The sequence below is a fragment of the Theobroma umbraticum genome, unplaced genomic scaffold, assembly GCF_002168275.2.
Source record: "Theobroma umbraticum cultivar Fairchild unplaced genomic scaffold, ASM216827v3 scaffold_147.0, whole genome shotgun sequence".
Taxonomy (NCBI): domain Eukaryota; kingdom Viridiplantae; phylum Streptophyta; class Magnoliopsida; order Malvales; family Malvaceae; genus Theobroma; species Theobroma umbraticum.
This window is the reverse complement of record NW_018397259.1, coordinates 2960615-2988312: the sequence shown is the minus strand read 5'-3', so window position 1 is coordinate 2988312 and position 27698 is coordinate 2960615. Positions and strand designations below refer to the sequence as shown.

General features: G+C 35.2%; 3 protein-coding genes and 1 pseudogene across 3 annotated transcripts; 2 read left to right on the top strand and 2 right to left on the bottom strand.

Annotated features, from left to right (window-relative positions):
- Positions 1-447: 447 nt before the first annotated feature.
- On the top strand, positions 448-2981 carry LOC110415213 (uncharacterized). The gene is given in 5 exon segments (XM_021426788.2): positions 448-1196; positions 1424-1494; positions 1971-2038; positions 2141-2555; positions 2557-2981. Coding segments are annotated over 5 exon segments (1128 nt in total). The 5' UTR covers positions 448-905; the 3' UTR covers positions 2840-2981.
- Positions 2982-15724: 12743 nt separating this feature from the next.
- On the top strand, positions 15725-21667 carry LOC110415696 (nuclear intron maturase 1, mitochondrial-like). The gene is given in 5 exon segments (XM_021427388.2): positions 15725-16130; positions 16133-16326; positions 16328-16664; positions 16667-17850; positions 19148-21667. Coding segments are annotated over 4 exon segments (2073 nt in total). The 5' UTR covers positions 15725-15769; the 3' UTR covers positions 17848-17850; positions 19148-21667.
- On the bottom strand, positions 20671-22583 carry LOC149527248 (uncharacterized; annotated as a pseudogene).
- A 1625-nt stretch (positions 22584-24208) lies between these two features.
- LOC110416030 (uncharacterized) lies at positions 24209-25855 on the bottom strand. The gene is made up of 2 exons (XM_089783296.1): positions 24572-25855; positions 24209-24307 (listed from the first exon to the last, which is right to left on the bottom strand). The coding sequence occupies exons 1-2, from the start codon at positions 25853-25855 to the stop codon at positions 24209-24211; spliced, it is 1383 nt and encodes a 460-aa protein (XP_089639422.1).
- Between the last annotated feature and the right edge of the window lie 1843 nt (positions 25856-27698).

Here is a 27698-nt window from a genome sequence, read left to right as displayed (position 1 = left end):
TTTTAGTGTCATGTCAATTTTAAAACGAAAAATGACAATGTGATTAATGACATTAACTAATACTTAATTATAAATATTTATTGAATTAAAAATAAAATATATAAACTTAACTGAATCTAGCAACATAAAAGAAATTTATTTAAATTTTTATAAAAAATTGAAGATTTTTTTTAAAATATTGTTTTTTTCAACAAGTAATTTATGTTAATTTTTTTTTTTAAAAAAAAAAACTAGAAAACGGGAGTTAAAATGAGAAAGAAAAAAGAAAAGGGTAGAGGGAGGGGGGCATCATCAGAGTCGTTGCTGTTAGAGCGGGAAGAGGAGGGACCCACCAATCTCATCTAAAAAGTATAAACGATAAAACTACCCACTCCCATCATTTTGTATTCACCCCCGATTCCACCCTGGCACCCCTTCCCTCTCCCTCCTCTTCCCCATCCGTACCCTGTCCCCTTCACCTCCTCCTGATTCCTCCACCGCCTACCTTCTCAACCGGTCACTCCCCTCCCCGCAATGCACGTGATCTCCACGTGCAATCTCCCTCTTCCTTCTGTGGTGCAACAAATAAAAGTTAGAGAGAGAGAAATAAAGAAACTTGATATTATTATAATTATTAGCATTATTTTTATTAGTATTTGTTATTAAGATAAAAAAAAAAAAACCATTTCTTGGTCTTGGTGTTGTTATTGTAGTATTTGGGTTTTGCACTTTCTTTGTTTTCCTTCTCTCTTTTATTGGTCTCACAGCAAAATCTGACCCCTCTTTTTGGAAAGATCATTTCCTTCTTCTCCTTGTTGTTTTTCTTTGTTTTTTGCTTGGTTTCTTCGGGCTCTTCTGTTTGGGTTTCTTTGTTCTTTTTTTTTTAACTCTGAGAGGAAGTGAAAGGAAAATCTTATCTTGCATCGATGAGGATCAGGAAAAGACAGGTTCCGCTACCTTTCTATTCTATTTCACCAGTACCTCTTCCATCAGATCCCAACTTTAACGCGCCTCCGGTGGTGCAACTCCCGCTACAGCAGCAGCAGCCTCCTTTACCCACTCCTCGCTTTGATCTTCGCCTGTCGTCTGATCGTCCTAATCACCCGATCCGACAACTACAAACCCAAGACCGTGATTCATCTGCTTTTCCTGCTGGAACAACAACACATGGAGAAGACAACGACAACAAGAAGCCGAAGAAGAAAGAAGATTACTTGGTTAGTTCAATGATTCAATCCCAACAAATAGAAATAAAACTTTTTTTGTTTTCATTTTTATCACAGCTTTAGGTTGTTAATAATAGTGCACCAGTGTTCAATGTAACAAAAAGAAGCATCTTGTTGAAATTTTTTTACTTTGATTAATTTGCACCCATGATAGTTGCATTAGGTAAAAAAATACAAGCCTAGCTAAGTGGGATCCTTTTGTATTGTCTTTTTTGTAGGTTTTGAAGCAAGGAGGAGGAGGAGAAGAGGAGGAAAGGGGAGGAGAAGGGGAGAAGAGTAATGATACCAGGTAAGAAAGGAAGGCTAAAAAGGTTAAAAATAAAAACCAATGTTCTTCTCTTCTTTCATGAAATCTTGTAGTAAAAAGGTGAAAAAGAAGGGGTCTAAATACTGATCTTGAGTTTTTAACCAACACCAAAAGAAAAAGAAACATACCAGTAAAATAAAAATAATACTGTAAGTGGAAATACTGTTTTAGGTGTTTTTATATCATCTTTGGCTAGCCACCATACCTTCCCATCTAATCTCATCTTAGGTGTAAGTCTCTCTCTCTCTCTCTTTCTCTCTTTTTCCTTCAATTTTGGTTAACTAATATATGTCCATGCGGTGCACGTTAGCATGGGATGCTGGTCCCCGTCCCAACGAATGTTGTTTACATCTTGCTCTAATTTGCACTTATTTCATTTATTTATGTTTTTTTTTTCTCTGGCTGTAAAAATTTGTGTTTGTGGTTGTGGATCTTCTGGGTTTGGTTTGGTTTTCTAGGGAGAAAAGTGTTTTAGATGCAGAACTAGGCTCTGGGTTTGTTCCACGATCAAGTTCTTCTCATCAAGGTAAGAATTATTTGCATAAAAAAAATAGAATGAAAGTCTCTAGTGTTTGATAGTATTGAAGGTGTTGCTCTTTTTCTCGTTGTTTGATTGCACCAAATGAAGCTGTTGGGAGATGGGGTGAGGGAGAGAAAGCATTTCCTTTGAAGAAGAGGAGAGGGAGCTTCGAAAGAAGAGGGAATTACGATGATGATACGATAATGGAGAAAGATAATAATAAGAAGGTGACCAACATCAACAAGATGAAGACCAAGATGAACAAGAAATTTGTGCAGCAGCAAAACGATAATCATGAACAAGAAGAGAAAGAGATCAAAGACGGTACTGCTAGTGTCGATAGTAATCCTAGTAGTGCAAAAAAGAGAGGTAGAGGTGGTGCACTCATGGAAGGGTCACGGTGCAGTCGAGTTAATGGAAGGGGATGGAGATGTTGTCAACAAACCCTCGTTGGTTACTCTCTTTGTGAGCATCATTTGGGTAAAGGCAGGCTGAGGAGCATGACCAGTGTTCGCAGCCGGTCTTTCTGGTAGTAATGCTGCAAAGAAGGAGGAGCAGCAACCTAATAATGATCATCATCAGCCATTATCGAACTCTTCATCACCATCTCAACAATTGCAAGCAAAGCAAACAAAGCGTGAATTGCTTGGTGAGAGTGGTGAAACTGGGAATGAACAAGAGGAGGATCAGAAACCATTGATGATGACAAAGAAGAGAGTGAAGCTTGGGATGGTTAAAGCTCGATCAATAAGCAGTTTGCTGGGTCAAAACGACAATGCTATTGCAGTAGCTGATGACAATAACTAGCAGAGAGTGTAGAAAAGAAAAAAATTAAGGTTTGAGGTTACATTACTTATATTATAATATCTGGTGCAACTCTTTCCAGCTTCATTTCTGTTTGAGATTCTTGATGAACGGATGCTTGATAAAGTGTTTTTAGTTATCGTTTTCTTCTTCTTTGCTTTTTTAGTGCCTTTATTTTATGAATGATGGGCTTAATATTAAAGAAACAGATTGGGTTTCTCCAATTAATTGCAGGATTTTCTGGTCGAAATGTATACTTTAACAACTAATATTATAATATGTGGGGAGCCACCCCCAGGAGACCCTAAGCTCAAATAGTTACTGTAGTTCTTTTGACCAAGGAAAAGTTCATGAAAATCCAGCCGTGGTCATGGCTGCACAGCATAGGCTCTGGAAATTCTTGATCAAGGAAGAAAAACGGAATCTAACAAGAAAGAAATTATTTGAATCTATTTGGAGTTATTGACTTCTGCTTACAAAATGGAATTGTGAAATGTCTATTGAATCTGACAGGATTTTACATTACGATTAATATCTAATTAAGCTTATCTAAAATCTTATTTCTTATTTTTATCATTTTTTCCCTTTTTATAATTAAGCTGGCCTAGAATAGGAATTAGAAATAGAGGCCTTTTCTTTGGAGGTAATATGTATATATATATATTATAACTATCACTAAGCTATTGCATGGATCAAAATTGTGTTTTTTATATTTTGATAAAAGGATTTTGTTCTATGATAATTATATCTGCAAAATTATATAATGCACTGTATCTTCAAGGGTGATCCTATTTCTTCTGCATGTTTAATTTTTTTTTTTCAAAAATGTCATATATAATGTGCATAGGTAAACCAAATTTAGATGTAAATAAATGTGATTAATTTATGTTTAAAGAAAAAAAAACTTGGAATTAAGATTAATTGTGCATTGAAAATCTTCCATAATATTGCAGATGATAGACGGAATAAAATTTAAATCTTGCAAAATTCGTTACTTGTGTTGTATATCATGATCGTTAATATAGAATCATGATGGAAAATCTGCCATAGATTGGCCTGGCCATATATGCTGAGAACTAATGCCCAACAACAAAAATATTATTTTAGATATGTTGGGAGCAGCCAATGCAGACCCAACTTTTGGCAAAAATTTTATGTAAGACACCCACTGTTGCTAGCAAAAGAAAGTGTAGAATCAAGTTCTAAAAGTAGTTGATTGAAATCATTTTACAGGTTTAATTTTGAAAGTGCTGACAGAATCATGCATATCTACTTTTATACAAGTTGGGTTTTCGAGGAGAATGTACATACTCCGGTTTACACCGAGTTATTTTGTTTACCAAATATTCAAGTATATGTGTTTGATATTTCATTTTGTTTTTCACAAGCGGGGACGGATTTCGAAATGATAGCAAAAGAATCAACCTCGTTAGATTTAAATTTTTTTTTTTTTTAACGAGAGATCGAGCTGTACGTTGTCCTGATGTTGAGGTTCTTGGCACTGGGGAATGGGTGTCGTATTGTCTCCTTAGCTTAATTATAGATGTTGGGGTGTTTCATGCTTTGCATGGGACAAGCTAAAGCTGATGGTTTAACATCTATACGCTATAAGAAACAAGCCAAAAACAATTTTGGTAAATTTTCCTGGCGGTAGTTAGGAAATCCTGTCAACTGATTTGATTTGCCGAGAAAAAATATGGTCTACTTGTGAACAACATTTGATAGTGAACTCGAATGAAAGAATTTCATGTCTTGTTGTTGGTATAAGACTTGTCTCAATTTATACATCTTGTTGCAAAAAGATATTTTGGACAATAAATAGAAAATGTTCTACATTGCAATAGGTTCCGTAGCAAGATCGTCGTCATAGGATACTCCTGAAAATATTTGATCTGCATGCAATTTGAGCAGCTCTGTAAAGCCATACAAAAAATATTCTGGTTTAATATATATAGACTCTTCTACACCTAAACGTCATAAATGTGTTTATATATATATTGAACACTCGCCTTTGTGATGAAATCACAACCGGAAAAGAAGGCATTGACCCACAAGGGACAAGGGGAGCATTAGCAAGCACAAGGCCTAAGTCTTAAAAAACCTTACATAAAGCAACCAGGGCCCTCTTGCTTTCCGCCGTATAACAGGGGCATTCTTGCTTATCATAAAGCCTGTATTTGTTATCAGTATATCTATTTTCATTTTTCTTCGGAGCACTGTTAATCTCTTCGATATTTGTCGTTCCATATTGTACGGGAGTAAATCAACCCTACACTTGTTTTCCATTTTCAAAAAGTATGCTGATGATTTATAGACATGGTATGGTATGTTTCATGATTAATTATGTTTCATTAAGCTCGACTCTTAGTATCAATGCCAAATTAATTAGATTGTCTCTAATCATGATGATTTGGAGTAAGTGCTAAGGTTAAAAACTGGAAGAATATTCTCTACCAGTTTGCCGTGTATCATTGGCTCATCTGCTTGCCTCTGGGCCTTCTATGCTTACCAGTCACGCCAACAAATTTGTGGAATTTTCCACTTGGGTACACCTTGTGTTTATCTACTCGGGGCTTAATTTGCTCCTAGTCGGTGCTTCCATTTGCGGGTAAAAGTGAATATATATGAATGGTAACCAGAGGTTGACTTGAAATTTTTTGGCTAAGGTCCTACACCTATCATTATCATTTATCATGTGTTGAAAGTAATAGTCTGATATAACAACAGGATGCGAAAATTCAAACGCTTATCCTTGTGTGAAGTAAGTTATGGTATTATTTTTTCAGGACATAACAAGTTTTGACATTAGTGTTAAGATAATGGAGAATCAAAATTAATGTGGTTAAATTAATTAATTTGATATTGCTTTGTTATAATAACCAAACAAAATAATGCTGGGTTTGCTTCGATTTTCATCATCTCAACGAGCAACACAATTAGAGGAAATGAGAATGCTGAAAGAAATGGGGTAAGTCTTGGGAGTGGAAACTAGAAAAGTAATACTACTAGTATCATTCTTTTACAAATGTTCCATGATGGCTGACTGTCAGTGCTGCAGTTGCATTCCTGTTGTCTCCTTCTACAGTCTCTACTAATTCTTAGATTCTGCAGAAGAAATAATATAAAGTATGGAATGGTAAGAAAGAATGCATACCACTTTTATTCACCTACTGTTGGATATTGGGGTGACTCCGCTTGTTTCTTCTTTAACGGCAACTTATTGGCCTGTAAATTTGATTCCAGGATCTCATCCACTCCCAACTCTTTCAGACTACCACTAGCTTACAGCACTTTGTCTTCTCTTCACTCACTTGTACTTCAACAAAAACTGCAACATGTATTTCTTTTGTAAGAGTGCATGATTTAGGTAGAAATCTTACATACCAATTGTAATATTTTATTCTTATATTGGAAAACAAAGGGTGATAAATTGGTATTTTGCATTGAGAAAAACATAATGTAATACTGATACTTGCATGAAATTATATATCCACTGTTTTTCAAGTATACAAAAGTTTCTGTTTACCTTATTTTAGTAAAAGTATATAATAATATATGGATATGAAGAGCATACCCCTGCAGTGTGCTCAATGGATTCATTTCATTCCTTGCTAGTGCAAAGAGCTATCAGAATATAATCTATACCGGAATATGTTCAGCAAATGCCTGGCAAGCTAATTTATGTGGCTCACATAGAACCATATTATTGTTCCTGAGCCTTGGCCATTAAATGTGACAATGAGAGTACTATTCAAAGATGGAGACCTATTTGATTGAGACCATGGCCAATGCCATCTCCACAAACTGGGATTCCCATGCCTCCTTCAATTTCTTTACTCTGAAACCTTAAAAGTAAGAAAAATACTTTGGAACTTTAAACCGTACGGAATTCAGCTCTCTCTCTCTCTCTCTATAAATATATATATATACTCAATGAGCCTGCAGATCATGGCTACATATAAACCTGAAATGGTTATTATTACCGTAATTTTTTCTCCTCAAAGCAGGCTTCATATATACATCCATCTTCAAGCTCCGATTCACAGTTTTCCAGCTTCCCATATGTTTCACATATCTGAAATTTCTGGCTAACAAACGACCTGTTTGAGCCCTACATGCCCCAGCTGCATGCCATGGTGGGGCAGCCTAACCTAACTGGATTATCAAATCAAAGTTAAGTGACCTATTAATTAGATAATGAAACTAACAGTATACTTTAATGCTACAAATCATAGCCGAAAGGCAAGGATGGGAATGAATCTTTCACGCCTTCTTTTATAAATTATTTCTCATAAAAATAACTACCATGTTTTCTAAATTGTTAATTCATCTGTTTCATGTTTGTTGTGGAACTAAGGCGTGTAAATATATATATATATAATTTATGAAAACTAACCGCCAACATGCTGAAGAAACATATATATATTAAAAGAGTGGCAGGGTTGTGTTTTGGCCAGGCTGGTGACCAAAAGCACAAATTTTAAACATTTTGTTTGGTATATTTCAACTTAGTTAATGATGATGAAAATCACAATGATTGAATGATTGATAAAAATCTGGGAAGAGGGTGGAGCCAGAGGCTACAAATTAGCTGTCTTATCGAATGTATGGACTATGGGTTCCAAATGTGGTAGTATCTGAATGTCTGTTTAAAGCAGTGGGTGGAGTTAATAAGTACAACAATGGTGGGACTCATCTCCCTCACCCTCACCCTCACCCTCCACATCCTACTCCCACTCTTTTTACTTATTCCATACATAATGACAAATTCAATCGTATATCTATACTACATATACATATGCACATAGGCACAAACATGATCACATATATTTAATTTAGTTTTAAAAAATATATGCTATAAGAAAATTAATATATTTTGTCTCTTAAGTTTATTCTGTGAATCAAAAAGTGAGAAAGTTTGGATTATTTTCCATTTACTTAGTGTTAATTTTGTAAATATATGTTTCATGATAGAATATATGTGATAAAATATGTACTCGTAATAGTAAATCGGTGATTAAATGGAAAAAAAAAAACTTTTCTTGTCAAAGTTTATACACCGATAAGCTTGAAATAATTAATATCAAGAGAGGCCGTATTAGTTATTCAATGATTTTAAGGAATGATAATTTTTAAGAAAGCTATTCCTTGAGATAAGAGGGCAGAATGGCTTATGTTATCCTTCCCAACTAAACGTGCTGTAATAGTAATTGCCGCCTTTTGGATATGCTTAAATCGGATTGTAATCTAAACATTATGCATTAACTAATAACCAAGCCCAACCTAAATCATGCCAACGTGGGCCAGCGGGTAATTTGGCCCATGCCAACTCTACTGATCTGTTTAATTTCTCTCTACATACAATGAGAAAAACAAAGAAACTTGTCTCTGCTCACAAATTGTCTTTATTCTTTTTAGTTTATCTCTACCTTTAATTAAAATTGGTTTTACTCCATAATACAATTAATTCTAACGTTAACCAAACATTATGTTTTTGAGGCCAAACTCTATAGGTTGAATAATGTTCAATCAGCAAGTGCTCTTCAAGTTTTTATTTATTTACGTCATCATCATCTATTATTAGTATCCATAGTAATCACTTAATCCATAATTCAATATCCGACCACAACCTTGTGTTACTTAGTTCTAAGAAACAGAATCGCGGTCCCAAGCCATTCCGTTTCTTTAACTGTTGCTTGCAGGGGAAAAGCTTTGCACAAATATTTGAGGAGGCTTGGAAAGGCACAAAAAATCTTGGTAGTGGAAGAGTAGTAATTTGGCATAAACTAAGGCACATTAAAAACAACATTAAGGCTTGGCAAGAGTTAGTTCATGGCGATGTCAATGTAAAGATTAAAGACCTAGAAGTGGAAGTGCATCATATGACCAAGGAAATTCAGTAGCATGGTCATTATGCTGAGAAAAGTAAAGCTCTAGTAAGATTAAATGGTGAGTTGTGAAAGCTTTTGAGAATTGAAGAGTGTCATTGGCAGCAGAAAGCTTGAGTTAAAAGGTACTTGGAGGGGGATCGAAATATACGATACTTCTATAATGTGGCCTTTGCGAGAAGATAAGGAAACTACATTGTTAAAATTATCAGCCATGGTCGGACAATTGAGGATCCTACGGAGATCAAAGAAGAGGTTGCGTGACACTTTGAAACTCTTTATTGATTCAAGCCAGTTTTAGACTCAAAAATCTCAACTGTGGGATTGCTAAACTTTTTGACCAGTCTGCAAAATCACTTGAGTTTCCTTTCTATGAGTAGGAGATTTTTGATACTATTAGTAGTTGTAATGGTAGCAGGCACTAGGACTGGATGGCTTTAATTTTATCTTTCTCAAAAGAAAATGGGTGGTCATTAAAGAGGATGCCATGCATTTTATGATGAAGTTTAAAAATTCCGAAATTGTTGGTAAAGGGATAAATGCCTCTTTCATTACCTTAGTTTCAAAGTGTGCCAATCTAAGTGGATTAAATGAATATCACCCTATCAGTTTGGTCGGATATCTTTACAAAATTGCAACTAAGGCATTTGCTTTGAGATCGCGAAACGTTATTGATGAGGTTGTGGGTATCAACCAATTTGCGTTTATCCAAGGTAGGTAGCTTGTTCCTGTGCATTCATGGCGAATGAGTTGGTTGATACTATGACAAGGAATGGTAACGGAGGTATCATTTTTAAAATTGACTTTAAAAAAGCATTTGATAGTATTGCATGGAGCCTTCTTCATTTTGTCATGAAGTCAAAGGGTTTAGATGACAAATGACGCATGTAAATTATGTCATGTATCACTAACGCTTTCGTATCTATGCTAGTTAACGGTTCCCCACAATAGAGCTCAAGATGGGTAAAAGCTTTCGGCAAGGCTGTCCCTTATCACCCTTTTTATTTAATATTGTGGTTGAAACCCTCAATGCATGCGTGCACGGAGCAGTTGACAGACAGCTATTTAAAGGAATAGCCATTGGCTTGGCTGGAGTGTTTGTTTCCCACTTTTAGTATGCAGACAACATGGTAATTTTCTGCTAATCAAATCCTGACAATCTTTTCAATATTAAACGTTTGTTGAAATGTTTTCAAGCTATTTTTAGACTCAAAATAAATTTCAACAAGACTAATATATATGGTGTGGGAATCCATAAAAGCTTGGTAAACTAGTGGGCTGGTTTAACCCAGTTTAAAGTAGGCAGCCTTCCTACCACTTACCTCGAGCTTCCTTGAGGGGTTGTGCCACATTCCATCAGCCTTTGGTAGCCTGTTATTCAGAGATTGAAAGGCAAGTTATCCACGTGGAATGCTAAGATATTGTCCATGGGTGGCAGACTTACTTTGTTAAGGTTAGTTCTAAGTAGTTTGCCGTTATTTTACATGTCTTTATTTCAGATGCCAAAAAAGGTCAAATGCAAAATTGAGAAAATTTAGAAAAGGTTTTTATGGGGAAGGCCGAACTTGGTATGTCGATTGCATTATGTGAGCTGGGTTTCTGCTTGTAATTACCATGAATTGGGGGGTTTTGGGCTGGTTGATATTAAGATAAAAAATAGCACTTTGTTAAATAAGTGGTTGTGGCATTACGATAACGAACCTAAGGGCCTTTGGAGATGTATTGTGGTTGAAAAATTGAGCTTGGATCAAAAGAGTCTAACACCTAATCTCCAAAATAATGTTAGAATATCCGAAATTTGAAGAAACATTGTTAAACCTTTATAAGGAGGTGATACTTTTAGTTCTTACATTATTGAGGATTTTGGTGTGTCCTTAGGTAATGAGAATCGAATTAAATTTTAGGATGAGGAATGGATTGATGGGTACATCCTTAGATATGAGTTTCCAAGAATTTATGCCTTGGTGGTGAAAAAGGATAGGAGAGTTGAAGATTGTGGCATGTGGGATAGGGATGAATGGATTTGGAATGTTGAACTTAGGAGAAATATCTTCAGTTGGGAGAATGAACAATGGAGTGCTTTTCTCAATCTTATTGAGAACCAACCACTCAATAAACATTTCCAAGACAAGTTAAAATGGAAAGGTAGCACCAGTGGGGATTACTCGGCTAAATCTTTTTGCAGTCAAGTTATGCATGCCAATATAATCTATGTCACCCATTTGAAACTCATATGGTCTGGTCTTGTCCCATTTGAAATCGAGATCTTCTGTTGGTAGCTAGTGCGAGATAGATTAGCTATCAAGGCAGCTTTGGTGAGTAAAGGAATCATCAGTGAGCAAGCAACCAATTGCTTGCTTTATAGTAAGAAAATTGAAACTGTTAGCCATCTTTTCTTCTTGTGTGATTGCACTCAGATTCTTTGGTAGCAATGGAGAGCAATGTGGAATGTGAGTTGGGTTTCCCACTGTGAGCCTTTAGTCTGTTTCCTTCATGGTTTGATTTCACTAAGTCTTTGAAAATGACTTAATTTGGAAAATGGTGTGGTATGCCAACATTTGGACAATTTGGATTACTAGAAATGATATTCTCTTTGAGAGTAAACAATGGGATGGCTACCAAGTCTTGGAGCTTACGAAAGTTAAAGTTGCTTGGTGGATGAATGCCAAGTGGCCTGGTTTTAACCTATTTATAAGTGACTTGGCAAGACAGCCAAATGAAGGTAGTAATCCAAGGCATTTTCCAAAGGTTAAGATAGAGGTGTTGTGGGAGAAACCTAAAGCTGGGGTGCATAAATTCAACAAGGATGGTGTTTCAAGAGGTAATCTGAGTGATTCTGGAAGTGGTAGCATTCTTCGGGATGATCAAGGGGAAACTTTTGCCTATTTTTTGAAATCTATTGGACATCGGACTCCAATTTGGTAGAGCATTTAGCACTAAAGGAGATAATCTTAATTTATGCTACTACTAACTGGTGACTATCTCACCCTTTTTTTCTTGAATGCGATTCTTACAATGTGACAAAATGGATTTCTAATCTTGCAGATGTGCCTTGGCGAATGAGGCCTCTTGTTATTATGATATTAAATTTACTCATAAAGATTCGACAATGGAGTATTAGACACATTCCCAAGTCATCCATTGAGGAAAATGACGCGCTTGCTAAATAAGGGATTCAAAGGACTAGCAACTTGCTGTGAATCACACCAAATGTAACCACAGTTAACCCCAAGCATGACTGATGTGGAGCATGATTGATGAGTTCATTGTGATTATTGTGAGTTTGAATACATTATAGACTTGCGTGACAATAATGGTTGTTGTTTGCTACTTGCTTGCATGTTTTCCTTGTGCGAATGGTGGAATTGTGATTGATGAGTCATTTATGGTAAATGTTGATGTTGAATGATCTGAAAATTATCTTTGTTAAAATGATATTCAACTATTTTTCTTTTTTTTTTGAGAATTTTTGTTTATGGGTAGCATGTGTCCTTCCATTGTTTGTTCAAACAACCTTTTTTGGATTAGTGGTAAGCTTTCTAGTAAAACTATTAATTGGCATAGGTTTAATTATTCTAGAGTTCAAATTCTCGAAGTTTTTCCTTTTTTTTTTGTAGGCTTGACTTTTTTCTTTTTAGGCATAATATTTAAAAAAGTCCCTAAATTATTCAAGAAAATTCAACAAAACCTCTATACTTTTATTGCATTCAATTAAGCTCTTGTACTTTATTTTGAGCTAAATGAACCCTTATATTTTTTATTTTGAGTCAAACAAGCTCTTATAATTAATGATTGTCTTAATCAAAATATCGTTTGTCATTTTATACCATATGATGTTAACGTAGCATGTTAATATATTATAATTAATAATGATGTGGCATATTAGCATATCTTAATTTATGATGACGTGGGATGTTTATGTGACATGATAATATGATTTTATAATATTTTTCATTCTTCATGTTAATGTCATATTAGTGTTATGTAGATATTAAATAACAAGTGACATTTTGACCAATGATAATTACTCAACTATTAATCATAAAGGTTTATTTGATCTAAAATAAAAATACATGGGCTTAAACAAACATAATAGTTTCAAGAATAAAGATTATCATTCATCAAATTGGAAATACCTTTTTTCTCATTCTCTTTTTTTGTGTGAACCAATCAAATAATTATCATTTAGTAAATTAGAAAAACTCTTTCTCTTTTTTTTTGAATCAATCAAATAATTATCATTCATCAAATTAGAAAAACTCTTCTTCTATATTCTTTTTTTCCGTGAATCAATCAAATAATTTTTTTTCTCTAGAAAAAATAACTATTAATTTATATTTGAGGATATGACCCTTTCTCTTATTCCTTTTTTTGTGAATCATCAAACAATTATTGTTCATCAAATTAAAATGCCCTTTGTCTTATTCTCTTTTTTGTGAATCAATCAATTAATTTTTTTTTCATTTTTTTTCTCTCCAAACCAAATTTTGAGGGGACCTTAGCATATTGAGGTAGGGTAATGTTTTGTGTACATATTATATATTAGTCTAAAAAATATTATATTATATTTTAGCTAAATAATGATTACTAATTTGAAAATTTTAAAACAACAATTTTTAGTTTTTTTTTATTAAAAATAAACTTGTTTGGTACTCATGCATGTCAAGTGACTGTAAAATAAGTCAAATGATAGAATTTGTACAAAGTTTTAATATAATTATTAATTTTCTTTAAATAAAATATACTTTTAATAAAAGTGTATGATTAAATTTATTTAGAATTGAGGTAGAGATTAGAGAACTAAAATTGTAAATAAAAGGTTAAGTTATTCTTACCTATCTAAGTTTTGACCATAATAAAGCTTGGGTCCATTACTATTTAAAAAGGAGAATCCACCCCAAAATTTCATACGACATCAACACATTTTATAAATTGATTAAAATACCCATCAAATAAATAGCATCTAAAATACGCATTCACCAAAAAAAATATTTCTCTTCTTTTTTCTCTCTTCCTTCTCTTCTTCAACTGCTTTAGCCTTTTGATTTCCCTTTTTAATTCCTTCCCATGGTTGGTATATTTTTCCTTATTGGGATTTGTTTTTTTAAAAAGGAAAGAATGGATCTTTAACCATTTCAAGCTTTCAACCCATTAAGCCTTTTTAGTCTTTTTCAAAAGTGTCTTTACCATTAATTTATTGACCATTAGGTTTTAAGATTCAACTTTTTTGAATCTAATTTTTGTTGACTTCAATCAGATTGGGTTGTTGGGAAGATTCTTGCTTCCATTTTGTTCATGAGTATGAATCTAGCCCAAAATTTTTTCAAGCTCACTCACATGATTGAGATGTTTCATGTAAGGGAGAGAAAGGGAAGAGTGATAATGGGAGGGAAAAGGCCATTCTTATTGTGCTCTTGCTAATAGGCGTGTTACAGGGAAGGTCCACCTAGAGGCAAAATGGAAGGGGGCTTGTAGAGGCCCTAGCCCCTTCCACCCCCACCCTCTCCCAAAGTTTAAAATTTTTATAACAATCTTTATTTTTTTGGAATAACTTTGCCCCTAAAATAATTCTATAACACACTCTTATTTTTTTAGAATTTTAAAATTTTGCTCTTAAAATAATTTTATAATTTTACTCCTTATTTCATCATTTTTATAATTTATCAATATGTCATTTGAATTTGTGTTTATCTTGTATCTTATGAGGGAGTTGTCGGAGATAACAAACGACCTTTTAAAAGCTTTATAACTTGACTACTCTTAAGACATGCTAAATGCAATTCATTTAGTATTGCTTTTTGTCTTCGGCAATTGAGAGAAAATAAATGAAAACCTTTGCTCGTGTCAATAAAGAAGTTTTGTGAGAAATATGAAATTAAAATTCTGGACATGAGGGCTAAATATAAATTAGGTAAAGGTCGTATTCAAAAGCATCATGCCATAATTGAGAACCATTATCGAGTTGATTTATTTTTGATTGCTATTATCTTACTCTTACAAGAATTGGATTTCAGATTTAATGAGAATGTAGTGGAGTTACTTACTGTTGTCACATCTTTCGATCCTCAGAATGATTTCGAATTGTTTGATGTTAAAAGTATTTGTAACCTTGTTATCTTAATGACTTTACTGAGTATGATAAAATACATCTAAGTTATCAATTAGATCTATTCAAATATGACATTCTTCATAATCAAACTTTAAAAAATATATCTATATTTTTAGAATTATGTTAAGTATTGAAAAAGACGGGAATATCAAAAGTTTACTTCTTTGTTGATAAATGATCTAGCTTGTCTTGACTCTTTTAGTTTCCATTATAACATCAGAGTTTGCATTTTTTGTTATTAAACTCGTTCAGAACAAGATTTGTAATAGAATATCAGATGATTTTTTTTAAAAAATTTATTGATCATTCTCATTGAAAAGAAAATCATTCAAAGTTTTGATATTGATTGAATAACAGATGCCCTCCAACTTTATAAAAAACCATCAAGCTCAGTTAAAAATGCCTAATCTTAACATGCAATACTTGTTAAAAATGTATTTAATACATTGTTAGATTTACTTGTATAATTTTCATATGAATTTTTTTATCTAAATTAATTTATTATTTTGTCAAACATTAAACTTCTAATATAACTATTTTATAAATATTGTCTTCATCTCCAAACATGGACTATTTTAGGTTCTAATTTGCTACTATGAATAAAAACAATGCTTTGCATGTTTGTTGAATAAAAAAAAATTATCCAGAGCTCTTCTAGATTTTTATATTTTCTGTGTTATCTAATAGTGGGTTAGTGACTCAATAGTATGAAGGGTAACATTGTTTAAAAATTGATATTATGTCATCAAATTAACAAGAACACGACTATAGCAGCATTTATGTCAAAACTGAATTAAGATCAAAATTTGAGGGGCTAGAGTAGCAATTTACCCTAAATAAAATAATAGATTCGAAACCAACAAACCCTTGAAATGGCGCCATCAAATAGAAACAACTAAAAGAATCCGGGAACAAGGAAGCTTTCGTCTTCAAAAAATGTTACTGGGGAAAACCATCAAGCACCTTCCCTCCATTCCCATTAACAAATCTTTCCCTCGCTTTTCTTCCTCCCTTTCCGTTCTCTCAGCTCACGACCCGACATCCGACTCGGATCCATATGCTCTTTTAAAGCAGGACCCAATTGACATCTGCCTTTCAATATGGGTTAAATCCTTCTCTTCACACTCACCCACCGCCACTTTCCCAAACCTCACCGGCTTCCTCTCAAAATTTGATCTCTGGGTGTTAGCCTACCAACGCTCCTGCGCTCACGTGACCGGCACCTTCCCTCCCCGCAACGCCATCCACTCCCAGACCCTCCATTCCCTTCTCTCCCTCCAAAGCGCAGTCGTTCACGGCCGCCTTTCAAGTGGAACAACAAGACCCATCAGCTTATTCGTAGCCCAAACGACAAGCCGTCGACGAGTTTAATCTCAAAGAGAAAACTTCAAGCTATGCTTCAATCGCCTGACCCCTGTTTTCAGGACCGCGTTGTTCAAGAGGTTCTTTTGATGGTCCTGGAACCTATTTTTGAACCCCGGTTTTCAAGTAATATCTCATGCCTTTAGGCCTGGAAGGAGTGCCCATAGCGTTATCCGCACAATTCGGAGTAACTTTGCTGGGTATCTTTGGTTTTTAAGAGGTGATTTGAGTGAGTTATTTGATAATGTGGGTGTAAATGTAATCATGGGTTGTCTCGAAAAGGTTGTAAAAGATAAGAAAGTTTTGAATTTGATTAAATCTGGGCTCAACCAGCCTGTTAAGAAGAGATTGAAGAGCGATGACGATGGTGGTGGTGGCGGTGGCGGTGGAGATTTGAAGAGCAAAAGGATGAAAAAAAGAAAGGCTACTAAGAAGAAGATTTTGAATGAGAATGAGCCTAAACCGGACCCTATTGGTTGAGGACTTTCTTTGATTTTGCTCCTGAGGAAGCTGCTAAGGTACCTTCTTATGGTTGTTGTGGAATTTTGAGTCCTTTACTTTCTAATGTCTGTCTTAATGAATTGGATCAAGTGATGGAAGAGAAGATAGTTAAGTTTTTTAGGCCGTCTAAGCATGATTCGATATGGAAAGATACAATTAATGATGGATGTCATAACCCTTCTTGGCCTGAGTTTGTTCCGTCTAGTGGCAGAGAGAAAACTAGGAAAATGGATTACATAAGACATGGAAGTCATTTCTTGATTGGCATTCGAGGACCCAGAGAGGATGCAGTGCAAATTAGAAAGGAAATAATAGAGTTCTGTGAGAGCGAATTTGGGATAAGGTTGGATAACTCAAAAGTGGAGATAGAACACATAAGTAGAGGAATTCAATTCTTGGACCATATAATTTGTAGGAGAGTGATACACCCTACCCTTCGTTACACAGCTAGTGGAGGGAATATTGTGAGTCAAAAGGGCATAGGGACTTTGCTTTCGGTTACAGCTAGTTTACAGCAATGTATTCGTCAGTTCAGGCGGCTTCACTTTGTCAAGGGTGATAAGGATCCTGAGCCTCTGCCTTGTACCCCAATGCTCTACTCGAGTCAAGCTCATACAAATTCACAGATGAATAAGTTTCTTGAGACCATGGCTGATTGGTACAGATATGCTGATAATCGAAAGAAAGTTGTTGGCTTTTGTGCTTATGTGATTCGTAGCTCTTTAGCTAAACTGTATGCTGCAAGGTATAGGCTAAAATCTCGTGCCAAGGTGTATAGGATAGCTTCACGTGATCTTAGTCGTCCATTGAGGGAGAGTAGCAACAATTCAGCACCGGAATACTCTGACCTTTTAAGGATGGGACTTGTTGACGCAATTGAAGGTGTTCAGTTCTCACATATGTCTTTGATTCCGTCTTGTGATTACACTCCATTTCCAAGGAATTGGGTACCAGACCATGAGCAGCTTTTGCATGAGTATATTAGACTACAAGACCCAAAATTCTTCTGCCACTTGCATAGATCGATAAAACGTGAAGGCCTAAGTTTACCTCAAGATGAGATATCGGGGATTGTGTGGGATTATAAGACTCTGGGAATTTGGAGATATCGGTCTAATACTGGCAAAGAAACAAAAGAGGGTTCGGAATAAAAGGTAGGGGAAACTTGTATATTGTTTCACAGTATTAGAAAATAGTTTGTGCTTGGTTTTCCTTCTTCAGGGAACAGTTGTTATCCATAAGCTAATGAAATACTATCAAAGTGGGCAGGCTTGGTTCATTTGCCTCTTGGGGAAGTTCATTTGAAGATCTGTCTTTTCTCCTAACAAATAAAAAAATCGATTCATTTTATGGGCATCATTGGGAAAATAGATGTTGAAGGATCTTATGAATAACTGCTAAAGTTTCACATAGACTATAAAAGGGACTCATGTTCAGTCCTGCCTTCATCAGAGATTGAGGTTTGGGGAATTGTGGCAGGCTAGCACCGGCCGCATATTCCAATTACAGAAACAAAATGAGATTCTTCTAACATAGGAAAAATAGGTCCATTTGATGAGCATGGTATTTAATGTTTGCAGTATTGCTCATTTGTTCAATACACAAATTCTTTTAATTGTAATTATTGATCTTTGCTTGATTTACCAACTTGACTCTTTCAATATTTAACATTTTTCTTCTCTGATTCTTTTCATTTGTGCTTCTTACATTCTTGATCTCATTACCCTTATTTTTTTCATTGAGAAATCTCTGTTCTGATTCAACTGTCCTCCCACCACTGTACATACTTCTGTCACCATTGATGAAAGCCTTTACCACTAAAAGATTTGCAAAAAAGAACTAAGAGCTATGCCTTCATTTTTTGTTGATTTCAAGGGTAAGCTTTTTTGATGTGTGCAATTATGTGATTCTGCGGGTACAATGCCCAAATAAGCCCTCAAACTTACCTAAAAGTGGAAATAACCTTCGCATCATTTATTTTGTGTAATTATGGTTATAAATTCCTATTTCCTTGTTATTATAACCACGAAAAATTTGAAAATGAGTATATAAAGTCCTATAGAGAAAATGGAGGACTAATCTCTGTAATCTTCTGCTGTGAATCTCAAATATTGCTTCCAACTCAGGTTTTCTTCTTTCCTTTCTTTTTCCTATCTACAAGAATTTTGAAACTAAAAAACTTTCTTTCTTTCTACTCTGCTTTATGCTTTCCAATTTTCCTTCTTTGAATACAAAATCTTAACCTGCCTTATTTTTTTCTTTTTGATCGAAGCTATCCCCCTTTCTCTTCCTTTGATCTCCTTCTTCTATTTATTTTTTCATACCATTATTTCCTTTTTATAGCTTATAGCCATCCAAGAAGGTTTAAACAGATAATGGAATATTCTGTAACATCAGGGTTCTAATTATAACAAAATAAAAGTTTATAACCTTGGTTTCATGTAATAACAGATGGATGGCTTATTTCCATTTTTCGAGTGAAGTTGGAGGACTTATTTGGGTTTTATGCCAATTAAGAGGTATGCCTTCAATATTTAGTTTTCATGATTTTCTCATAAATGGGTATTTGCTCTTTCTGTTATTGATGTCAGAAATTTATTTTTGCTTGTAAATGGGTTTGTTCATTGAGGAATCTTACATTTGTTAATTTTATTTGTCCTTTTTCATTGAATTTTTTTTATTAATATCCAACACTGACATCAGTTTTTGTTTATTTTTTGTTTTCATAATATATATCTCAAAAATCTAATTTATTTTTACAGTGAATGGAAAAAAAATCTTGATTTTAATCATGGAAGAAATATCTGTTGTCATTGCCACCATAAGAAGTGGCAATTATTGCAGCAACATCATAGTTAAAGACTAAAGAGGGAAAAAAATGTGATTTTAGTTTGCTGAATGCTGGTGGATATATACTGCTGAGGGTGGACTTTCTAGAAATTTGTCTGGTTTTGATTTCTGTGTTTTTTAGTGAAAAAGGCATCGGGATCTTTTGAGGAAACACTCTAGGTGCAATCTTTGTTTCCTTTTATTTATTGTGATTATTTTACCTTGCAAGTCTTCAACAGTGTATATCATATAATTTTTATTCAGGAAAAATCAACAGATACAAAGTGCAGTTGTCTTTTTATGAGCCTTAGTGGCTCCAGAAGACTTTCCATCACATTCAACCATAAAACAAATTAATTGCTCTCAAAACCTAAGCTGCATAATATTGTCTTCTGCCACATTTTATAAGGTCCTTTTTCTTTTTGATACTTTTCCCTCAGTTCAACCACTACTGATCTATTCAGATAGTTATATAAAGCTCTATAACCTTTCATAGAATGAAGAAGCTTATGCTTTGCATCAATGTTTCATTTCCTGTTTTTTTACAGTATAGGCTCTAGGTCTCATCAAATTCATTCCTTTCTTTAGTTATAAAACACAATTCCACACATATATCAGAATAGGTTAAATCATGTTTTGTTCTGTAGCCTCAAGATAGAAATTCTAGCTATGTTATCGGTTGAGATTTTGGGAGTTTTGAGTGATCTACCGGACACATGAGGAGTATTGTGATTTCTGTAAGATAGGTTGTTATGATAAAGGAAGAATGAACCTCATAGGATGAGATTGTGAGAGCAAAAGATCTGAAATTAGGAATCAAACGGAAAAAAGTTATGATTTAAGATAATCATTTTGAGAATATGCTACAAACAGAATCAAATATAGTTGCAACATACGGTAATAATAAAGATGATGATGGCAGTGATAAGGATATTGCCAAGTTATTGAAACAAGTCATAATCAAAGATAATCAAGACTGCAGTCTAGATTAACTGCTAACATATTGTCTCATATGACAAAGGACTTTCATGCAAACAAAGGCTGAATATAGAGCTAGAAAAAAAAAATTAGAGAAAGAAAGAAAAGGCGGCAGATATAGGTAATGCATTGTATGATTTTTAGCATCCAAATCCTTGGTTCAGCTATCAGGAATTGACAATATCTAGATCAAACGGAAGGTCTCCAGAGGTTACACTTTGAAATATAGCCCTGCTTGTTGAATGAAACCATCAACTAATTCTTCAACCACATGGCCCATGAGACTGTTGCCTGCCTTTGCTGTGTTAGGACGCTGACCATGCTGAGGAACTGCAGCAAAGGCTGGCACACTTGCTGTATAACCATTCATTTGATGAATAGGTTGTGGAACATGCTGATTAACAGCCAAAGTTGGCATACTTGCTGTATAATCATTCACTTTGTAAGGTTGTCTCCAATTTGATGAACTGGCTTCAAGAATTGGATTTGAATTATGAACATATGGAACACAGATTTGTTGTTGTGGTATAGGTATTACTGGTTGAGAACCATGGTGAAATGCTGAACCTGAATATGGAAGCTTGGTCATGAATTTGGAAAATTGGGGAGGGAAACTTCAAGACTTAAGCAGTTGGGGCTGTTGCTGTTTTAGTTGGATGTATGTGACCGGTTGAGCTTAAGCGTTGGCTCTATCAGCATGGTATAGAAGTTGCTCCTGATGTGTTTGTTGGACTTGAATTGCTCTGACAGGTTGAATTTGAATATTGGAACTACTGCTGTGATGCAGTGTTTGCTCCTGTGTGTGTTGGATCCCGTGACAGGTTGAGATGAGTACTGGCTACAATGTTGTGGCAAAGCAGTTGATCCTGCTGTGTCTGTTGGAAGCCTGTGACAGGTTGAAGGTGACTGCATGCTCCATTGGCCTGCTCTGCAGTTGCTCCTCCTGTGTTTGTTGAGTTTGGATCTCTCTTACTGGTTGGAATTGAGTATTGGCACTATCAGTAGGGCACAGAATCTGTTGCTTCTCTGTTGGATCTCTGCTGCAGGCTGCAATTGGTTGGCCATGGCACAGTTCATGTGAACATCATATTTTTGCAGGAGCCACACCTATACAGCCTGTGGTTTGAACCATATTGCTTGCAGATGTCACACTGAAATTTCTTCTTACTATGGGTTGTGGGGGGGGGTGGTGGTGGTGTGTTTCTGAAACAAATTTCTAGGGGCGTGATGGTGGGTACTAGTATTGACTGATGAGGGCATCTAGATGCAAAGACTGTGTATATCAAGCTGACAATCTTTACAGTGGTAGCAAAAACCTTTGCCAAGTTTCCCACAGGCATTGCACTTGAAGGAACCAGTGGCATAAACAGGAGATGAAAGAAGAACAAGGGTGTGTTTTGGGTCGACTTGATGTTCTGAGGCATCCGGGAGCAAGTTTTGTGAAGGCAGTATTTGCAAGTACTGCAAAAATAGAACCATCCTAAGGCCTCTAATTTACAACCTGCGCATATAAGTGTATTTGTGGTTTGCGGTTGAAAACTATGCAGTTTCTAGATATGCAGGTGACTGAAATGTTGAATAACTGGATCCGTATCAAGCCTGCCCTTCTGTGTCCCCATGAAATGATCATTAATTTTTTGGAGAATTCAGAAGCAATATAAGGATATTTGAATTGCTAAGTTATTGATCAGATTGTATGTGGACATGTTATCTCCTGGACGTAATTTTCCTCAAGATGTTGCATTATGACAAACCCTGATTGCAAGGTTATCTGGTTAAAAAATTATTAAATCTCCACCATATGCCAAGTCGACCTGCATCATTTGAGCTTGACATTATAACTGTTTACTTTGTTTGGAATGAAAACAGAATACAATGGAGAATCTGATATACTAGAAAATTTACTTTAGACAGGGGACAGCTTCGGTATCCAGGGAAGAAAACAACCGGTACTTTTCTAGCTGTCTCTTTCACAGGGAAGTTAGCGCTTGAGTTAACTCTTGCCATTTATTCATTTATTTTGCATTGTTCAGCTAATTATCTCTATTCATCTCAAGTCAAAGCGAGCTAATATATTTAAAAGAAGGTAAGGTATTGTTTTTCCAGTATGTCAAATAGCTAACTCCTGAGCCCTCTCCTAAACCTTCTGAATTATGATTCCTGCGTTTTGCCATTGCAAGCTGGACATTCCTGAGTTTTGCCGGTACAAGCTGGACACCGTAAATATCAAATCAGAATAAGAATTTATCAAATAAGGACGCATTAAATGATCTGAATTCGAAAGTAAACAAAATATAAGTGATGACATGATTTGTCAATAATGTAATTTTTAAAAATCAAAAACTTAATAATAACTTAAACCTTGGAATCTTGCAAATGCGATGAAAATCATCAAATTGAGGATGGCATGGTGGATCATATCTAAATGGTTTGATGCTAATGCATCCATCACTGACATTGCTAATGATCCATCTTTTGTTGCTACCCTCACTTCAAAGAAGGGAAATAAACCTAAGGTTCAATGGGAGTGTCTTCCTTAAGGTTGGCTCAAGTTCAACACAAACGGAGCGGCTAGGGGTTGTCCACGGTCTCTTGGAATTGGAGGAATTCTACGAGATGATAATGGCGTTGTTAAGCTTGTTTTTTCCAAGAAAGCTGGATGAGGTGACGCTAACCTTGCTAAAGTTTTGACAGTGAGAGAGGCCATGACAACATATTCTTCAGATTTGCTCAATCAAAAATAGAGTGGCTAGTGGTTGGCAGATTAGACACATCTCAAGGTCAAGTAATGAGGCTGCAAACAACCTTACTAAATCAAGGATTGATAGAATTCATGATCTTCTAAGTCTTTATCCTTAACTGTTTTGGATAGTACCCTCTCTTTGTCTACTGCTACTTGTTACTGGGTTTTAATGCATACCTTTGTGACACAGAGAGCTTTCCTGGGCTCCTATGCTTTGGAAAAGGCATTGACCACCCTTGGGAACGACATGAACTTTATGACTTGCAGGAGGATGAAAGACTCACCGTGGTTATGTTCCCTTCTCTTACTTACTCTCTTGCCTCTTTTTGCTTCAGTCCTGGTTGTGGTCTTTTGTCTGTTTTCTTTTTGCTGTCAAATCTCTTGTACAGGACTTAATTTTTGCTGATCAATTTTTATACGTCAGTTCCAGAGAAAGATCCTGGTCTGATTTTGTCAAATTTCCTCTCCTTTTGTGTAAATGGTTTCCCCTTTTGTTATGAATACACCACATGTTTAATCTTAAAAAAAAAAAAAAAACTTAAAGCGGTTTCTAAAAGTGGATTAAATCCGAATATTGTAGGAGTTTGAGGTTTCAGTTTCCTTAGTTGCAGTCAGGAGACTTCAATTCTGTCAATCATGAGATACAGCAATTACAAATGTCTCAGTTTGTGATCCTAATAGGCTACTACCCCATGGAATTGAGGTAAAACTCAAATACTACTTCCATTTGTTCATCATTACATTGCTTGCCAAACTATAAAGGAGGTGATAATGGAACTCTGACTCAGACTGAAGGGACATCATATTGAGCTAGCCAAAACTTTGAACAGCTAGCATATTGTCAATTTACAACTATGCGTTGAAAGGGAAAAAACAGAAAAACGAGGAGCATCCTGGGTGAGCAGCTCTCGACCCTGGATTGAAAATTAACAATCTTGCACACAATTTCCCTTTTCTTCTTTTCAATTTCTTCCATCACTGAAAACTGTAGTGCTTCTCTCATACTTAGGAGAAAAGCAACATTGGAAGAGCTTCCAACAACATGAACACCCTGATCTTCCCTGCAAATACGGAACAGCATAATGATGCATTAATCTATTACCCTTTAAAAATAAAGGATTTTACCTACATTTGACCAAAAAAAATATAATTGAATTTTGTTCACTTCTGCTAGAACTTAATCTGTTTAAAATATGGAGGGAAGTAATTATCAATTGGACTATGATAACGTCAGGAGGTTATAAAACATGTAAACTTGCCAGAACTATTTTGTACAAGACAAAGATAGCCATGCTAGAGTATGTTATTTGGTTACTTGCACTTACTTGCTCGGATTTACTGCTTTGATCTCCAATTCCAGACACGCACCTGGATTCATTTGACATTTTCTTTCTATTCCTCTGCTCCCCTGAATGAGTACCGTCTCCGGTTAAAAATGCCTCTTTCATCCTACTATCCGGGTTACGAAAATCAAAACTTTCCTTCTTAGCATAAATAGTTTCTTGTTTGGTTAGTTCAAAGTTGCTCGTAATCCTCTCGACCATAATGCCATTTCCATCACTGATTGTTTCCTTAACCTTCTGGAGAGGGCTTGTATCAGAAAGTTTAGGCTCCTTTCTTGCCAGATTTGTATGATCGAAACTTGAATAAGATCCTGCCAAATCTATTGAAAAACATCCATCGCTAAACTGGTAACTTGGAGCTGTACTCAAGTCACCTGAAACTAGACTTGATTGGTCTGTCTCTTGTGCCTGTACTTTTGGTTTTTGAGAAGTGCCAGCAATATCCGGCTTCCGACTTGATCCGAAGTTTTCATCCTGGCCATTTCTTGTTGTAAGTTTCCTTCTAGGACTATGCAATCTCTCATCCCATCCAACCACTGTTTTAAGAAAATTTTCTTGTGTTCTGTTCTCTCTGATGTTCCTATTGACTCCCTGGGATACTAATTGCTTTAGTTCTGTGCCTTCGTTAACATAATCTTCTCTTTGTTTAGTTTCCATTAGGGATGCTGAGGAATACATAATCTGTCTTGTCAAAGTTTTTGGCAATGGTGCAGTTGGATGCCGAAAAGATTGTGTTCTTTGATTGGAAATGGCACAGGCAAGATGTGTATCAAACTCACAGATTTGACACCTATAAAGCCATCCTTTATAGCTGGCCGGTTGTTTGCATATGTCACATTGCAAGTCATAAGGAGGAGAAAACTCTAGTTTGAGCGTGTGAAGGTGGGAAGTGATTGCTACAGAAAGTGGCAGTGCTGAGCACAAGATATGGTAGCAAGTGGAACATTCCCCACAGTAGTAGTAGAATCCATTGACATGATGTCCACAAGCCTCACACTTGAAGGTTTCCTCTCCAGATGAAGGCATGATATGGAGGGTTAAAACATGAGCAGGGTGGCCAGGATGTCGGGTTTTCCTAGGCATATTGTAGCACACTTGGTGAAGGTAGAAAGGACAGGTTTTGCAGCGGTAATAGCCCTTAGCTGGTAGTATGTCGAGCTTGCACCCAGAACAGGTAACGTTTCCTACCGAAATTAAATTGGTACGTACCATTGGATGGTGATGACTGAAATGGTGATACATATGCTCCTCCTGAAGTGCTTTCATCTTCTCTTTCTATCAGTCCTCTATCTTCGTTTGCTCCTTGTACAACTTTTTGCTTCTTTCTCTACTTGTCTAAGCGTGTGCGTTAAGGGAAGGAGTCGCTTGATGAAGATTGTTCGTGGAAGAACAGAAGAAATTATTTCTATTGCATTGGGAAGTTCACCTCTTCCTTAACGAGCTTGTTGCCCCTTTGCTCAATGTTCAAGTCGCGGGTATTGAACCTCCAAGGTGGCCTAGTGCCGGCCTTGGCCACAAGTAACACTTCCTCAATTGCGAGGTTGTAGTTTTTTGTCTAGTATGCATTGTCTCGACACATATCGTATCGGGAAATGTAACAGGCTGGCAGAAAAAAAATTATAGGAAATCTTCTAATAGGAATATTCAGGTTCTCCTGCGACTTCACACTTATGTTTGTATCTGAATCCAAATAGTAAATAAATTAGAGCTAGCCTCCAGAGCGCTAGAATTTTCAAGTTAATTATTTAGTTGTCATGAGCTTATTTTCTTGTTGAATACTTGCCAATATCACAGCTCATATTATGCTACCAGTATGTTCGCTTTTAGGTATTCTATCCTCTGTTCCTTTTACATATATTTTTTCAATAACAGATTGCATTTATCTTAGGTTCTCTTTATGATACACATCAAAGCCTTTATACTTAGTTAAGATGCTATAATTTTAATTGTTTTTAGTCAAGTTGGATAAACTTATTCTTAATAAAACGTCATTTTATCAAGTGTACATGATGTTATATGCCATACACATGATGTTTCACATTATGTACAAAAACATATTACATGCCATATATTGAACCTCAAGTGCACATGATGTTACACGTTATGCACATGATGTTTTATGCCATGTTGAAAAAAAAAATTATTGGTGCATGCTATGTACAAAAGCATGTTACATGACATGGTTAAAAAAAGTTGTTACATGCCGTGTTAAGAAAAAATTATTTTTACACGTCATGTATAAAAACAAGTTACACGCTATTGTTAAAAAAAAGTTATTACGTACCATGTTGAAAAAAAATATTATTGTTACATACCATGTAAAAAAACATAGTATATGCTATGTTGAAATAATGTTATTGTTACACGTCGTATTGAAAAAAATATTATTGTTATACGCCATGTTTAAAAAATTTTGTTACACTTTAATGTCTGAAATATTGCTGTTACTTACAAACCAAAATTTCAATCCTTTCAACTTTCTTCATTTCTTTGTGTTTTTCTTTTACGATTTGGTACCGATTAAAATGTTTTTAACTTATTTTCAATTAAAAATTATTTTAAATATTTGTGATCATTTTTATCATTTTAGTTTCATTTAAAATATTTAAAAATTAAAATTTTAAATAACCACTCACCCCAAGCACATCAAAATCATCTCTCGACATCCTAAAAGCATGGGAGAGAAAAATCAAGAGTACAACAAACAGATGCTGAAGAGAAAAATCAATAAAATTAGAAAGAGTTAGATGGTGAGAGAGAGAAATCAGAAGTAGAGACGGAAATGGAGACAAATTGTGATGGATGGTTTAATTTATTTAAAATGATTTTAAGAATATTTTCGTCAAGTTATGACTAATTATAGCTAAAAAAATAACTTTCAAAAAAAATTATAGCTACAAATAGGTAATTTTATTTTGATGATTATTTTTGAAATCAAGTTACGAAGATGTCTTTTTTTTTTCACAATTTTCTCATATAAAATTATCTTTTATGTTATAATTTTATGTGAAATTTTATTACACTGTTTTTTTTTATCAAAATCAACTCATTTTGCCACAATTGCAATTAAAGTCAATGGGATTTATGGGTGAATAAAATATGAAAGGAG